Genomic DNA, 15,426 nt, shown 5'->3' on the forward strand with positions numbered 1-15,426 from the left:
AGCAAAATCAAGCAATGAAGATGAGGGAAACATATAAGTATCAGAAATTACTCCCATTTGAGCAAAGAGATGATCTTTAGAATCATGTGTTTAAACACACGTAGTTAATCTAACCTGGCGCATACAGACTGGCGACCAAAAACTCTAAACAATGATAAAACAGGCAGTAGACCTTCTCCATCTAAGCATCAAGAATCTGGAAAAACATCTCTGAATCCGTCGGGACTGACTCACCATGGCGACAATTTAGGAAAGAGTTGTAGACGCACCTTTTTAAAGAACACGACAGCACAATGCAGTGATATAACACATCCCCTCCCAGAAACCAGGTACCTCTCCAATCACTCGCTAACTATTCCTACCTTTCACCATGTACAGCACTCCACTGCCTAGGTTTGTGCTAATAAAATAGCACATACTTAGACTGACTACTGTCCCTTAACAGACATTGCTCTTCAGAGTACACTACATGCGCAGGTGCAAGAATGCAAATGTGTTGCTTAGTCATATATGGAGACTACTAGAATGTTATGAGCAGAGAAGAGATGTTGAATACAATAATTAATTAAACGTTATCTTTTTATTGAAAAAGTATCACTGCAGATCTGGATAACAATGTTGAAAATATTTTAATATAGTAATATATCTAATGACTGCATCATTGTTAATTCACGCTTAAAGAAATTAAGAAATTTAAAGTGCACTTGTACCTTTGAGGAATGGCAGCTTCTCTACTGGCATGAATCGGACTGACTACAAATACAGCCCTGCCTGTGGTTGTTTTTCTTTGCATTCTCTGTTTATTTCCTATTATTGTTGTTAAGGAACTCGGCTCTAACAGTGCCTAGAAGCGCTCGATGCCCATGCCCCGACTTAGCTCCAACAGTGCCTAGAATACCTCGCTGCCTGTGCCTTTACTCGATGTAAATGTCGGGAAATATTCTGCTACTCTGCTGACAGCACCACTGAGATGGTGAAAGGTTTGAGGCTTCACCGGTGGTGCTCCAGGACCTTCAGCGGACAAATAGCGCCTCTAATACAGGAGATTGGCTGAAGGCCCAGAAATGGAGGCTTTGGTATGGTGGGGGAAGAAGGAGGGTATACAAGTTGTATTTATCTGTTTATGTACCAACATTATCCAAATGTGCCAGAGGGCTGTATAGTAGAAATATGGCATTACATGGATGGTTACAGACAGTTACATGAGTGCTAGAATTACAAAATTTCCAAAAGAAGTAGGTTATTTAGTGGGAATATACATTAGTGAAACAATTGCTAAGTACAACTGTGAGCTAGCGATATTTGTGAGCACCTGATGAAGAGGAGCTGGTGTCTTTCAGTGCAAGAAGTGAATGAAACCGTAATACAACTTGCAACTATTGTCTGATTAAACATATCAGGTCTAGATAAAGTGACAAACTATCTGCTATTTAAAAGGTAGTCAGTGTCACACTTACTGTAGCGCGGTGAGCACTGCAGTGCTGTCATGGTATGGGCCAGCCCGCCCGATAACTTCCCCCTGCAGCAGCGGCTGCGGTCCAGGCCTCGAGTCAAGGACTGTCGCCAGTGTGGCATTTTGATCATGGCTCAGTGCTGCTGGACTCACTGCAGTGCCTGTTGAGGCACCATCACTTTGACAGTGGACGAGTCGTGGGTGATGGCATCGACACATTATGGCAGTTGTTCAGGGCACACAAGTCAACAATGTGCGGAAACAGTCTGCACAGCCTTGCCGTTGGTGAATTAGTAACATTGTAAACTCATCTACCTTAGCCCAGAGCGAGCTGAGCCTGGCCCTAAGCCAAGCAGCGTGCACTGCGCGGTTGCCAGGTTTCTGTCACTGTGCTAATTTAGAAGCGGTCCAGCTTGTTGACAGCCCAGGAGATGCTATAAATGCTTGACTTTCGATTTCAGTGCGGTGATGCGGACCACCACACTGAAATATGTTAGTTTAACGCCTGATGCGTGGTATTTGGCAGGGCTGCCAACACCAAATATCATTCTAAGATGGCTGTCATGTTTCTTTGATAAGCGTCCTTACGCTGCTATGAAAACTGATGCAAGAAGTGTGGTCATGCGTTCATTCGTACACCATGCTCATGTGCTTCCGTTACATCAGAATTACCTGCAACAGAGTCCAACCTTGAAACATTTGTGAAACTTTCTCTCCTTGAAGAAACTCACACATTGGTATTAGTGACACACAGACAGTGCACATCAAGGATTTAAACTCGCTCAAGGGGCTTCATATGGAATACTTCCGTTCTTTACAACCTCAGAGTGCAGGTAAGCTCCACAACTTGATGCCAAATAATAAAGCAATCTTGAAGGCAACAAATAATGATTAACGGAAAACATAGAACTCACTTCTAGTTTTTTCAGGAAAATAAGAAGCCCTGTAAGCAGATAGAGCAGCTGTATCCCACTCCGGTTCCTCTCAATTGTCTTGTGTGGAATGCTGAAGACATACATTCCGGTGCTGACAGCGACCTGCGCCGTGCACAACCCAGCACAAGGTAAGTACGAATAAAGTGTGCACTAATAATGAGTTTCACAATATGACAGGTAAAATTAAAGATAATAAACGTAACAATTGGTCAAGACAACTATAAGCATAACCATAGGTCTATATATACCCAGATGCAACAAAAATATGTCAAATAAACAATATTCTTATCTTCTATAGTCTGTCTCATGATATTCTTGACGTCACAATATTTGTGGCCCAAACTTTGCGTCAAACGATATTTTATGAAGCTTTTTTGGGTGGAATACTGCTTTGTAACTAAGAACAATACATGCATCCCTACATCTCAGCCGAGTTGACTAATTCTAGAACAGCATTATATCCTCACTTATGACACAACCTAAAGGAACGGTTCATATTGGTACACTTGCCTCATTGCTCAGCAGTGTTTCCCAGTCAGAGACCTCTGTGAGTTCCATACCCCATCTCTTCTCCAGGAGAGCATCCTTGACAATCACAGATATGGCACGCAGACCGAAGGAGGCAAACAGGTTGGCATGAATGTAGTTGCGGGTGCATCGCAGCTTCCTGCATTAACAAATGACATTTCAAAATAAACAACACTTAAAGAGGAAATATCAATATTCTGAATTTAAAGAACAAACCACTATCAAAGCTTTGAATTTTAAGGCAGGTTGAATCTTAGAACTCCTCTAGAAAAAGCAACAAAATAATAACTTAACCATGAGCATTTTCTGGCTTCTGGATTTTCTATTCACGGTATTTAGCAGTAGAATATATTGAAGTGTGTAGTTAGTGACTCATACAAAGGGTACTCTTCCCAAACAAACTGCTGAGCAGAAATGTCTTGGATCATTGGCTCTGGGGGTTGTCACAACTCCTAAAATACTGATGACTCCCAGGAGGTATACTTTGCTGCAAAAGATGCAGCAGCACTGCCTGGCGGATTCTCACAGCTCTGCAGTTCAAGCTCTTCCAGCAGGAGGTGCTGTGGAAAGCGTTAAAGGAAATCTGTCCCTACAGATCTCTGAACCTTGCAGGTCCAATTTCTGCCACTAGAAGGTGCTGTTGAGAATGGTGAATGAGAGCGGGAAGTTCAGTTTCTTTGAGCAGCTTCTGGTTTCACAGTTCTGTAAAGAACAATGTGAATGTACAATGAGAACTTGGTTAGCTTTCAGCTCTTGCAGTGGCAGCCTCTTCAATGAGAGGTTGCTTTGGTGGCTGTGTAAGCTGATATGGAGGTAGTGCATACCCCTTTTGGCAGGTGGCGTTCAGGCAAATGGTGCAGGTTTGCTGCCGTTAGATGAGAGCACTGATTCTACAGAGACAACACTGTTGGCAATGGTATACAAATGCTGTTCCCTGCTCCTGCTGTGCCAGTTTATTCCCACAATGAAGCAGTAAAAAGAATGGCTGCACGGGGCCTATGACTTCTTGCAGTGCCAGTCTCTCCCGCCACATAAGGCTGCAGATAGTGGTTCAGGAGCACTAGTGATTAAACATGCACTCATACCTCATGCAAGATTCATATTCCCACAGCATTTGGTACTTCATGAAATGTGGTAGGTCTGTAAAACACCAGGAATATATTAGAAAACAGTCAGTTTGTTTTTGCTTCATTTATGTTTTTTTACAAATTAAACACTGAGTGCAAGGGCCCAAGGTATTTCTAAGGAGTCTGCTGCAGCTGGGAACGCCCACAGCTCCTGCCGCTGGTGCTGAATGCCAGTGCCAGCATTACCTGCTTACCGTCACACTCAAGTGTGACCTTTTGTACTATTCTAGATCACCCTGAACTATAAGGATGGTCTGTAAGCGCTAGTTTTATTACTTTTCAAAATATATTGAATAGTTAAATGCTCTATTGATGTTCTCTGCTCAAATAGGCAGATAGCACCACCATGAGTGGACTCTGATAACTATGTGCCAGTGTTTCCAAAATAGGTGCCAGTGCAGAGCATCAGCAAACACTGGCACAAATTAAGCAGTGTAACTGTGGACAATAGCGAAGTTGAGCGATCAATGAGTTCAGTCTTTCAGCCTCTTTTTGGAAAAAAGGTACGCGCTGGTCACCCCTGTTTGGCACTTAGATTGGTGAGTTGTGTCTGATCTGTGGGCAGGTCTTACCCGTGGCACCCTCGTCCAGAAGAATATACCTGAAGACGGTGAGGATGAGCAGTGACGAGATGAGGGCCAGGAGGGACAGGGAGTACCCCACTGTGTACAGCACTTTGAAGCTCACCATTAAGTTTCGCGTTCCTTCCTAGAGGAGGGGAAAATGAGGGGCAGTTAGACTTATTCACAGAGGCGTTCCCTTTATCTTATTAACCTCAAAAGGATGAATGATTGAGTTGCCCCACCCACTGAATTGAAACCTGTGACCTTCACGTTTCACACAAATGCTTAAAGTTACAGGACACAAATGATACAATTTTTGGTGAAGTGTCAAGCAGAATTCCCATGACTCCCATTATTAAAAATGATAACAAAGCAGGCAGCCAGTTGGATTAGAAAAGTCTAATTCTGGGAACGTGGAGTGAAGAGGTTGACCAACGAAAAACGTGCCTATCTTCAAGTTCAGGAACATTTCTGCCTATACAAGTGATATTTTAAAAACACACCAAATAGGGGACTTTGACATCTTGATTCCTAATTTGAAATTATTGGAATTTGTTATAACTTGAAGATATCAAGAAGGCTTAACCAACCTACACAAGCCAGCTGGCTGTATACCAGAGTATCATATACAGAAATATTGTCTCACAAAAATACCATGACCTTAATATTGTTTCAAATAATATTGTCTTATTGGGTCTAGATTTTCCATTATTTACTCCAACTGGTTGGATGTCAGAGTGTTGAACACAAATATCACCTAACAAACATATTGTGTCCCAAATATTATTTTTAAACATTGTCCCTTTGGTAGTAGATTTTAGGTTGGTAACTCCAGTGGGGTAATATTTTTGTATGTAATATATAAGACACAATATTTATGTCAGACAATACCCTGACAACAATATTCTGGCACCACGCCAAGACTACCTTCCAGTTCTTAAGCAGTATACTAAGCTATCCCACAAATATTTTATAAGATTCCCTTAGGGATGTTCTGCGATCACTTCCTCATACATGCCTACACAATTACACCTTGCCAAGTAATATGCAGCACTTGGAAAGGTAAGTCATTCTCACTCACCTCCTCCTTGGCCACTTCCATCTCCTCTTCACACTGGGAAGAGTTCCGCCATGGCTGAGTGCTGTTCCCTGTCACCCAGCGGCCATCTTGACCACATCTCCGACTCACAAAGCCGTGCTTCACTGCAAGAAAAGGAAATTGGTCTTGTTTACTTGAAACTCTTTTTTTTAAGTGCCATCTTTCCAGATCCCCGTGCCTCCATGCTAAATACTTGCAGCTTTAATCCCAAGTTACATTTTCTCTCAGGAAGTCTTGAAGAAATCACATTGATGCCATGCCAAATACATGGTATGGCAGTATAAAGTCAAAGTAACTTCAGAATATCGCTTGGTGTGGCACCTTTTGATGGTCTATGGTAAGACCCTCAATATAAGAGGCCAGTAATTCCTGATGTGGCTTATAACCCTGTAACTGACCTAGTCAGTAATTATTATTTCTACAAAGTTACAGTGGACCACTCGTCTTTTTCCAGGAGATGTTAGTCACAATTAATACTTACCTCATTAATTTCTTATCACTCTGAATTTTCAGGGTTCAGATCACACTAGCCCTTAATTATGCAAATCCAGCAGTGTGAAATTAACAATGCCTGCATCAGGACAGTCATAATGAGGCCATAAGTGAGACTCCTCAAGAGAACCAGCTTCAGTCTGGGACATACTTTGGTTAGTGTTATGTCCTGCTACTTCGTCTGGAATCTAGAAGAAAGATTCTAAGAACGTAGGAGTGGGCATACAGTTGCTAAGAGGCAGGGACATGTCAAGGGTCATTTTATAGAGCTGATTAAAGCTTTCTTTAATTTAAGACCTGCGTGCCATCTTCTTAAAATTGGTGATGAGGGTGGGATACTTAAGGAAGAAGACTACAGAGAAGAGGGGACATTTCAAGTAATTCCTATCTGAAGCAGCCAAGTTGAGGGATGACATACGATCCCTGGTCTAAGGTCCTGTGGCGTTGCCTGTCCTATGAAAAGGTGAAGCCTGCACAAAATACTGCGGTAGGTATGGGCAAGTCAGCAACATTTTGGGAGGTTCCAGGCTAAAGCACGGGCTGGCATGAGGAAATTGTCCCATCGTGAGTACTGTGCCGTTTACAGCACAGGGACATTTGGCATGTGAGAAAACTGAATGATGGCTTGAGGCATGTGGGGAATCTGACCCAGCAGTAATGTCTCGTTGGAGAGCACGTGTCGGTGACCGACACTTTGATGGCACTGGAGGAAGTCGGAGGTAAAGATCGAGCCTCGAAAGTTTAGCTGGCTGAGAGTGTGGATCTGTGCACAGTGCTTGGATGCCGCGTGAGGAAGTCAGAGGAAAGGATCGAGCCTCGAAGGTTATAACTGAGGCACGATGTGTGTGATACTGTGGGCGCTTATCAATTTCTGGTGGTTCAAGGCAGAGTGGTGGCACAAGGAGGCAGCATGCTCTACTAGCGAAGGCCTTCTTAAAGGAAGAGGAAACCAGAGTCAGGTGTTAATTCTGCCCTGAGAGAACTCTATTGGATGAGCTATTGTCTCCGCCCTGAACTGTGTCGCTGAACACTACACTGCTGACTTCAGTGTGGGAAGAAGTGAAGTTGGTTTCAGGGCACCTGGAAGACGGGAATGCTGACTTGAGTGTGTTGGGCTGAATGCGGTAAATGAATGATATACATGTTTCAGCAAATAGTGCTGACAGGTGAAGTTAAGAAAAATTGGCGAACGATTTTCCCTATCAACAGTCATGGTTACAAAATCTATACCTGCACCTCCATCGTTCTTACAAGAGCCTGGGCTTCCAAATGAGTGGGAGGACTGGAAAGAAACATTCCAAACAGACTTGAAAGCTATAGGAGGGGATATTTTCATTGCTAAAAAAGCAATAGTTGTAGTTAGACACATGGTGAATTTCTCATGCTATGTTAAGGAATTAGGTAGCACAACATTTAAGGAGGTATGGAAAAAGAGGGAATATGAGATGTGAATGCCGTGCACACAAACAAACATGCAAAACTAATGAACTAACAGCTGAAGTGAGCAATTGCCCTGCTTCTAAGAGGGAATTTCTCTAGAGTATGTAGACTGTCTGAAAATGATAATACTAAGAGGCCAGTCAATTTGGTGAATGAACAGGAAAACTCACTACACAAGGAGGAGTTAAGCATGAATCAAGAAAATGATATTGAAGTATTAGTGGTGTGTGGAGTGGAGCCCCAACTTAAAGATAGTTGTAATGTGATGAGTGATGTATATCGTCCTCCAAAATTTACAGTCAGAATGAATGGTAGGGAGGTTGAAGTTTGGGCTGATTTGTGTTCGCCATTCACGCTTATATGCAAAACTGTATGGGAAGAATTTAGGATGTTTGAAGAAATTTGAAAATAGAATTGTTCTAAAGGGAGGTGCCTTGCCCAAGGTGCACAAAGTGCAGAACATTCCGCTTGCCTTGAGGGGGACTGTTGAGGGAGGAACTGCAATGGTTGGGTAATGAGGGTGTGATTGAACCAATTGAAGCCTCAGAATGGTTGAGTCCAATCATGATTGCAAAGAAATCTAAAAACAATATACGCAGGTGTGGTGATTTCAGGGATGTGAAGGAGTGTATATGTGATGAGTGATGTATATCGTCCTCCAAAATTTACAGTCAGAATGAATGGTAGGGAGGTTGAAGTTTGGGCTGATTTGTGTTCACCATTCACGCTTATATGCAAAACTGTATGGGAAGAATTTAGGATGTTTGAAGAAATTTGAAAATAGAATTGTTCTAAAGGGAGGTGCCTTGCCCAAGGTGCACAAAGTGCAGAACATTCCGCTTGCCTTGAGGGGGACTGTTGAGGGAGGAACTGCAATGGTTGGGTAATGAGGGTGTGATTGAACCAATTGAAGCCTCAGAATGGTTGAGTCCAATCATGATTGCAAAGAAATCTAAAAACAATATACGCAGGTGTGGTGATTTCAGGGATGTGAAGGAGTGTATATGGATAGATCATCATCTTCTTCCTGATGAGTGTGACTGGTGACAGATGTGTCACTGACAATGGATTTGCCCAGTGTCCGTCATCAGGCATGGTTGCACCCTAAGTACAAGCATTTGACTTCCTTCACAGCACTAGAAGGTACGTACCAATTTGTTTGAATGCTTTTTGGACTTGCTTTTGCATCAGCAGTGTTCCAGGGGGTCATACAAGGGGTTTTGCAAGGATTGTCAAATGTTCTAGTGTTCCATGATGATGTATTAATCTGGGGTGTGAGCAAGTAACAGCACAATTGCATTTTAAGTGATGTGTTGAAACGATTGGAGCAGATAGGTCTCTCCACTAGTCTAGATAAGTGCTAAGTTGCTATGGAAGAAGTAGAGTCCCTAGGTCACACTTTGACTGACGAAGGTGTTAAACCCAAACTCAATTAGGTGGAAGTAATTGAAAAAGCACCTTCTCCCTAGTGCAAGAAACAGTTACGGTCATTTGTGGGCCTTACAGAGTACTACTCCAAGTTTGTGGATCATTTCACCGAGAAAGTTAATGTGTTACAAACTTTAATGAATAAGGGAGAAAAGTTTCAATGGCCAACATCTTGTCCACATGCATTCAAAGCTGTGAAGAATTCCAACAACAAGGCTGTTGTTTTTAAACCGTTCCATCCCAATGATGATACCATCATTGTGACAGAAGCCAGTAATTATGGTCTTGCAGCCTTGTTAGTGCAGATCTTTGAAGGACGTGAGAGAGTGGTTGTTTTTGCTTAGCATACCCTGAGGGGTGTGGAGGACACGTACACCCCCATAGAAAAAGAGGCGTTGGCTGGTGGGGCGTGCAGCATTTCCAAACCTTTGTGCGGGGAGCTAAATTTGAGTTATACACTGATCATAGACAATTGGTGGATCAATTCTCCACAACGGGGGCCAGTAAAGCTACACTACATATTGCCAAATGATTGTACCATCACCAGGAGTACATGTTTTCAATTAATTATGTCCTGACATGAAAAATATCAATGCAGATTGTTTGTCAAGGTCATCACTGAGTGTTCATACTAGGGTTCACGTGGATGAATTGTTGGTAGCAGAAATCAAGTGAGGGGTGTCTGGGAGCTATTGGCGAAGATGAGTAGAGGGAAGCAATTTCAGGAGATGCTGTATTAGTAAAATTGACAGAAGTGTAACCTCTTGTGAAGGGGTGGAATACAGAAGAGTTAGAAGTGTTAAAAAGTGTTTGGGAAGAACTGTCACTGGTGGGCGGTATTGTAAGGAGAAGTGAAAGGTTAGTTGTGCCAAGTAAATTGTGTCAAAGATTGTTTATGTTGCTACATTAAGGTCATGGGGGAATGTAAGCCATGAAGAGGTTGGCCCAGTTGATTTTTGGTGGCTGAGTATGGATATAAAGATATAAAGATTTGTTCATGATTGCATACACTGCACGTGTAATGACAGGACTTACACCTTGCAAGAAATGTCCATATTTCCTTTGGCTCTACTTAAACATGCATGGGAAAGAGTAGCAATGGATATATGTGGACCATTTGATTATCTGGGTGTGAATGAGAGATTTGCGGTGGTGATGATGGATTACTTTTTGAAGTGGCCAGAAGTAGCATTTATGAGAGAAATAAAGGCTGCCAATATGATTTCATTTTGTGAGGATATCTTCAGAAGAGAAAGTTGTTCTGGTGTGATGTTACCTGACAACGGCCACAAATTTGGGACCAGACGAGTTTGAGTCATCTCTCAAAAGGTGGGGAATCAAACATTACAAGACAGCAGTGTATAATCTCCGGGGAAATGGTTTGATTGAATGCTTTAATCGAGTGTTGTGAGAAAGTATACAGTTTATCAAGTAATGAGTGTTGGAGAAGACAGGTCAAGAGCATGGTGTGGAATTATAGGACCACAACACATTCAGTGACAGGAGAAACACCTTTTTCTCTGTTAAAATGAAGAGTACTGTGCACTGTGGATGTGCCAGCTTGGATGTACAGATCAAATCATTGGAGAATTGCATATGATGTGTTGAATGAGAGAGTGAAAAAATAGTAAATAACATGCACAGAGACACAATTAAAGGATAAAGAAAAGTTGCAAGAACTTTAAAAAAGGAATGTTTGTCAGGGTGTGTCTGGGAAATGTGAGTTTGAAAGGTTGCTCCAAGTTGTCTGAAACCAAAGTGGTGTTGGAAGCTAAGGGAAATGTAGTGAAATTGTCAGATGACAAGTGGTGGAATGTGAGGAAGGTTGCTGTGTATAGCTGGGTAGAGCAGTGTAAATGGTTTAAGTTGAGAAACGTGTCAGAAAATTCTGAAAAGACATTTAAGAGGTACCCATTACTCGAATTAGATGTGAGACCTAAACGAGTTGACGATTACATATGTTCACAGTACGGATATTAATTGTTACTTTTGTGAATTCAGGTTTTAGTGAGCATATGGTTGTGGTACATATACGTTTGGAATTATATACAGGAATCTTTATATTCCAAATTCTGCTTTATTAATTATTTTTAGTTCTATTGGGAAACTGTGGGCCTCATTTATGAAAAGTGACGCATCGCTGCGTGAAAACAGCGATGCGTCACTTTTCATTGCTCCCTCCTTGCGACATGCTGAAGGTGTCATAATTACAGTATGACGCATTGTGTCGCAAGGAGTTACAGATACGTCAGTATTTCTGACATATCTGGAGGCGCAAAAATGATGCATTGCTAGAGTGTATCACAAAAGTGACGCAAGTCCATCAATGGGTCATTTCACATGGGCAAGATCCCTTTTGAAATGTGCCTGCTTCAGTCTTACGCCTGCTGTGAGGCAGGATTAAGATATTGATGCATTTGTGTTCTAGAAGTGACGCAGGGAAATCTCATAGATTCCACCGCATCACTTCTACGAGGCTTACTTGCATCAGAACGCCCACCCTGCATACATTATACTGTTGTGTGCAGATTTAGATTCCGTATATAGGTTTCCCGATTTAGGCCCTTATATTGGTACAATTCACATTGCCCTTATTTGGACATAGAAATCCAGCCCTTATTTAGACATTGTCCGTACAAACCAAATACAGGCATGGACACCTACATCCGTCCATCCACTTCACAACTAATTCTTGGAAAACCAAACCCTTAAGCCTTTAGGAATTTCCCTCAGCTTGAATATTGATTTCTCCAAGAACTCATTAAGTATGCATGAACATCTATACCTTAGGGGTTCATTCATGACGTTCCTCTGCCCGACTTGTACGTCAATACTGGCATTCTGAGACACCTTCAATGTATAAATATACCAGCCCTTGCCCTCGCAAATTGCGGTTCCCGGAGGATTCGATCCAACCCAGACTACGCGGTTCTCATCGGCAAGTTCGGAAGGAAATCGAGTTCCAGCCTGATGCACTGACCTGACGCTGCCATCCTCCTCGCAGAGAATCCAGCTCCAGTGCTCTCTGACTTCCCTTGCGGGAGGTTAGACTATCGAGTCCAGAAAAAAGATTCCAACCTCTCTCATTCAAAGGTATGGAGCTGACTAGAACTTAGAGAAGCTTTTGGCAACTCTTGGCTAAACTAAAACATAGCTAGCTTTACTATAGAAATGGCACCTACTTCAAACCTCATACTGCACTTAGGTTAGGTACACTGGGGTAGAACAATTTAGAAGCATCAGATGAGTATCACATTTTAGCTTATGTTATTTATGTGTGTATTTTGATTAATTTATGTCATAGCTACAAACCATGCTATTGCGGTATTATTTTATCTTACTGCTAACCTCGTACATATTGTGCTTCACAGTCGGTCTTACAATTGTAGCAATTCATATCTTTTGCATGAGAAATAAGACTGTTCAATAAACCCTTTTATTGAAACGCCCGTCTCTGTGCAACTCTGTAGAAACGAAGCATGCACGATTGACTGAGTGAAACTGTTATCTATTGTTTCCACGATTCTGAGACTGTTCCGTTTCTAAAGGGAAACAAAGTTGTCATGTTGTCGGAGTCTAATCCCTTCTTGTATATTCGAAAAGTTTCTAGTGACCTCTGAGTTAGCTGGCACACACAAGTAATTAAGTTTAAAATACTCGATAGAGACATACTGACCTTAGTCCTATGTCAAATCTATAGTGCATGTTATTCCAATGCGCAGAGTCTAACAGGGATATAGGAACTACACTACCTGGTGCAGGTATAATGTGGCGCAGGGGTTTGTAAACATGACACAACATGGCGCATTTTTTACGCTGCTAGTGCGTCACAAAAAGTGACGCACCAGCAGCTCAAAAGTGACACAAGGGCTCATAAATAAGCCCCTGTGTTTTTATGTTTTTTAGTTCTGTTGGGAAAGGGGGATGTGTTATGTTCTGTATTATGTGTCCCAGCAACCAGCCTGCTTCTTCCTTCTGTAACCTGGAAGGTAGATTCTAACAACCTTGTAGCTGGTAGAGAGTTGCTGAAGGCAGAGGCATGCCAGGGGTCTTTGTGTGGGCTGCAAAAGGCTTTCTTCAATTAAAGTTCTGTCTGCCGTCTTCTTAAAAATCAGCCTGTCCATTGTAATATAGTCTAGTCCCTCCTAGCTTTTACTTATATCTTTGCTCCTATGTAGTTGTAATCCTTGTGCATGAAGAGCCATCATCTTTCCTAATGTGCGGTATAATATTGGAGGTAGTACTACCTGGGGAAACAATGATACCTCGATTTGTCGTTGCCCGCCGGTGAGATAGTACCTCCATATTACGAGCTCCCCTGGTCAGGATGGTGGGTAATACAGTCGTACACGATTCCCTGTGTGCTCAGTTGCAAAATACTCTTTTACATGAATACATTTCACAATTTCCTTGCAAACTTTGTATTGGAAAAGAAATCGCCAATTTCTAGATCGCATTACGGGCCAAAGAGTGGCATCGAATTCAAGACAGGACTTTTAACGAACCTTCGCTAGATAATCAATGATACATTTTGCAACACAGCCTCTTTATTTCTAAAATGCTGCTAAAGAATTGCTTGCTTTTAAATTGTTCTTTAACTTTTTCAATATGTTGTTTTCTTATGTTGATTGTATTCTTAATTTTTAATGACTAGAAACAGTTTTCTGCTAAAGATCTTTTTCTTTTATATACTTGCAGTGGTTAGATTATGCGCACCCTGGGGCTTCTCTGGGGCTCTGGTAGGTAAACAGCAGATGCTAGAGGTCTCTGATGTTCAGGGAGAGTTCTTATAACTGCTTCTGTGCACAAGGTGGCAGTAGTGCGACGTTCAACAGCACTGTCAGCGCTCCGCCGAGTTGGAGAATGTGTGGCAATATAGGGAAGAGCATTGTTTCTTGATCTATGGGTTTTCAGTAACCTATGTAAGACAAGCAGGAATTAAGGCAATCATTACAGTTATTCTCCATGAAGAATTAAGTGTTATGGATAGCACACGAGCTAGTTCTGGTGTCCACTTCTGATTGGCACATTTCATTGGAGCTTTCAATTTTGTATTGCTTAATAAAGAAAAACAGTCGTTTTGTGTCCAGTTGTCAAGCCGCTCACATAACCTGGACACCCAAAGCGCAGTACTGCAGTTTCACCTGTAAAGATATGTTTATTCATATCACCTCTATGTCAGACAGGCCAGGAAGACAAACTCAATGTATTTTAGAGGGTTTATTAGGTACGTTCAGATTTTATTATTTGTTAATCAGTTATAGTTAATCTTAGACTACATGCTTGATTCGCAGATTTAAGGTGCAGCAACTACGTTTTTCAATGAGTGCTGAGCACCAGGTAATATGGTCCTATATTGCCTTTTCAGGGTTCAGGTGACATTTATAAACCACCCTGATGTGGCCTTGTAGTTTATGATGTCACCACATCCCCTTGATGGCAATACAGGTCCACATTACACAGTTACCTGTAAGGATTATATTACATATTTGAGTGCATTTATTACACAAAATGCAGTGGTATAAAAACCCATATGTCACAAGGAGCTGTAAGATATGGGAAATATTCCCAGTTCCCAATGAAATACACATTTCAGCATCGTGATGCCTAACCCTGAAAGAATCCACAGAGCTTTACCCTTGTCGGGGCCACTAGGACTATGTGGAAAAGTAATCTAAATTATGTGGCATGGGTATGAAAATTATTCCACACACAAGGCAAATTATGCTGCACATTCTCTGCATCTATTTGAGCAAGAAGCATTTTTTGTGTGAAATCTGCATATTATGTGGCAAATGTCATAATCCTTAATTATACAACAAAACCTGAAGTCAAACGTGTAGAAAACGACTGCTCTTCACCATTGTCCACTGATTTCTACGCATACATATTTAAAATCAATGCCCACTTTGAGCTCCAAATTGAAGAAAATAGGGGCATATCAACAACAACTGGTGATAATTATCTCTAAGCGCACTTAGCGCTAGGATAATTATCGCCGGCTAGCGTTGATTTTTATCGCTGAGATAGCGTGCTATTAGCAACGCTTATCTCAATAGCGATAAAAATCCTCACGCTAAGTGGCTAACGTGAGATTATCGCTGGAAACCCAGCGATAATCTCACGTTAGCTTGTTGATAGGGACAGACAAATTTAGCCATGATATCCTCCTTCCATAGGATATCATGGCTAAGTCAGAAAAATACCAGACGTAAAAAAGCAGCGTTAACCGCGTTTAGCGCTGCTTTTTTTGTCTCTAACAGGGTTAGCGATATTCTTGATAATAGGAGAAATGTCGCTTAGCGACATTTCTCCTATTATTTTACTCTGGAACGCCCCCTTTGCATCTCATTATAGATGC

The 15,426-nt window shown here is 41.8% G+C and overlaps 1 protein-coding gene across 1 annotated transcript in view; it reads right to left on the reverse strand.

The window, feature by feature from the left end:
* The window catches only part of LOC146790091 (glucagon receptor-like), a 481,117-nt gene that overhangs the window by 50,273 nt on the left and 415,418 nt on the right, over positions 1-15,426 (reverse strand). The window contains exons 5-7 of the mRNA XM_085630168.1: positions 5,688-5,809; positions 4,645-4,751; positions 2,899-3,055 (exon numbers count right to left, since the gene is read on the reverse strand). Of these exons, the coding sequence (XP_085486294.1) occupies positions 2,899-3,055; positions 4,645-4,751; positions 5,688-5,809 (386 nt within the window). The remainder of the gene's footprint in view (positions 1-2,898; positions 3,056-4,644; positions 4,752-5,687; positions 5,810-15,426) is intronic.

This window comes from Triturus cristatus, chromosome 10, assembly GCF_964204655.1.
Source record: "Triturus cristatus chromosome 10, aTriCri1.1, whole genome shotgun sequence".
In the NCBI taxonomy this organism is placed as follows: Eukaryota; Metazoa; Chordata; class Amphibia; order Caudata; family Salamandridae; genus Triturus; species Triturus cristatus.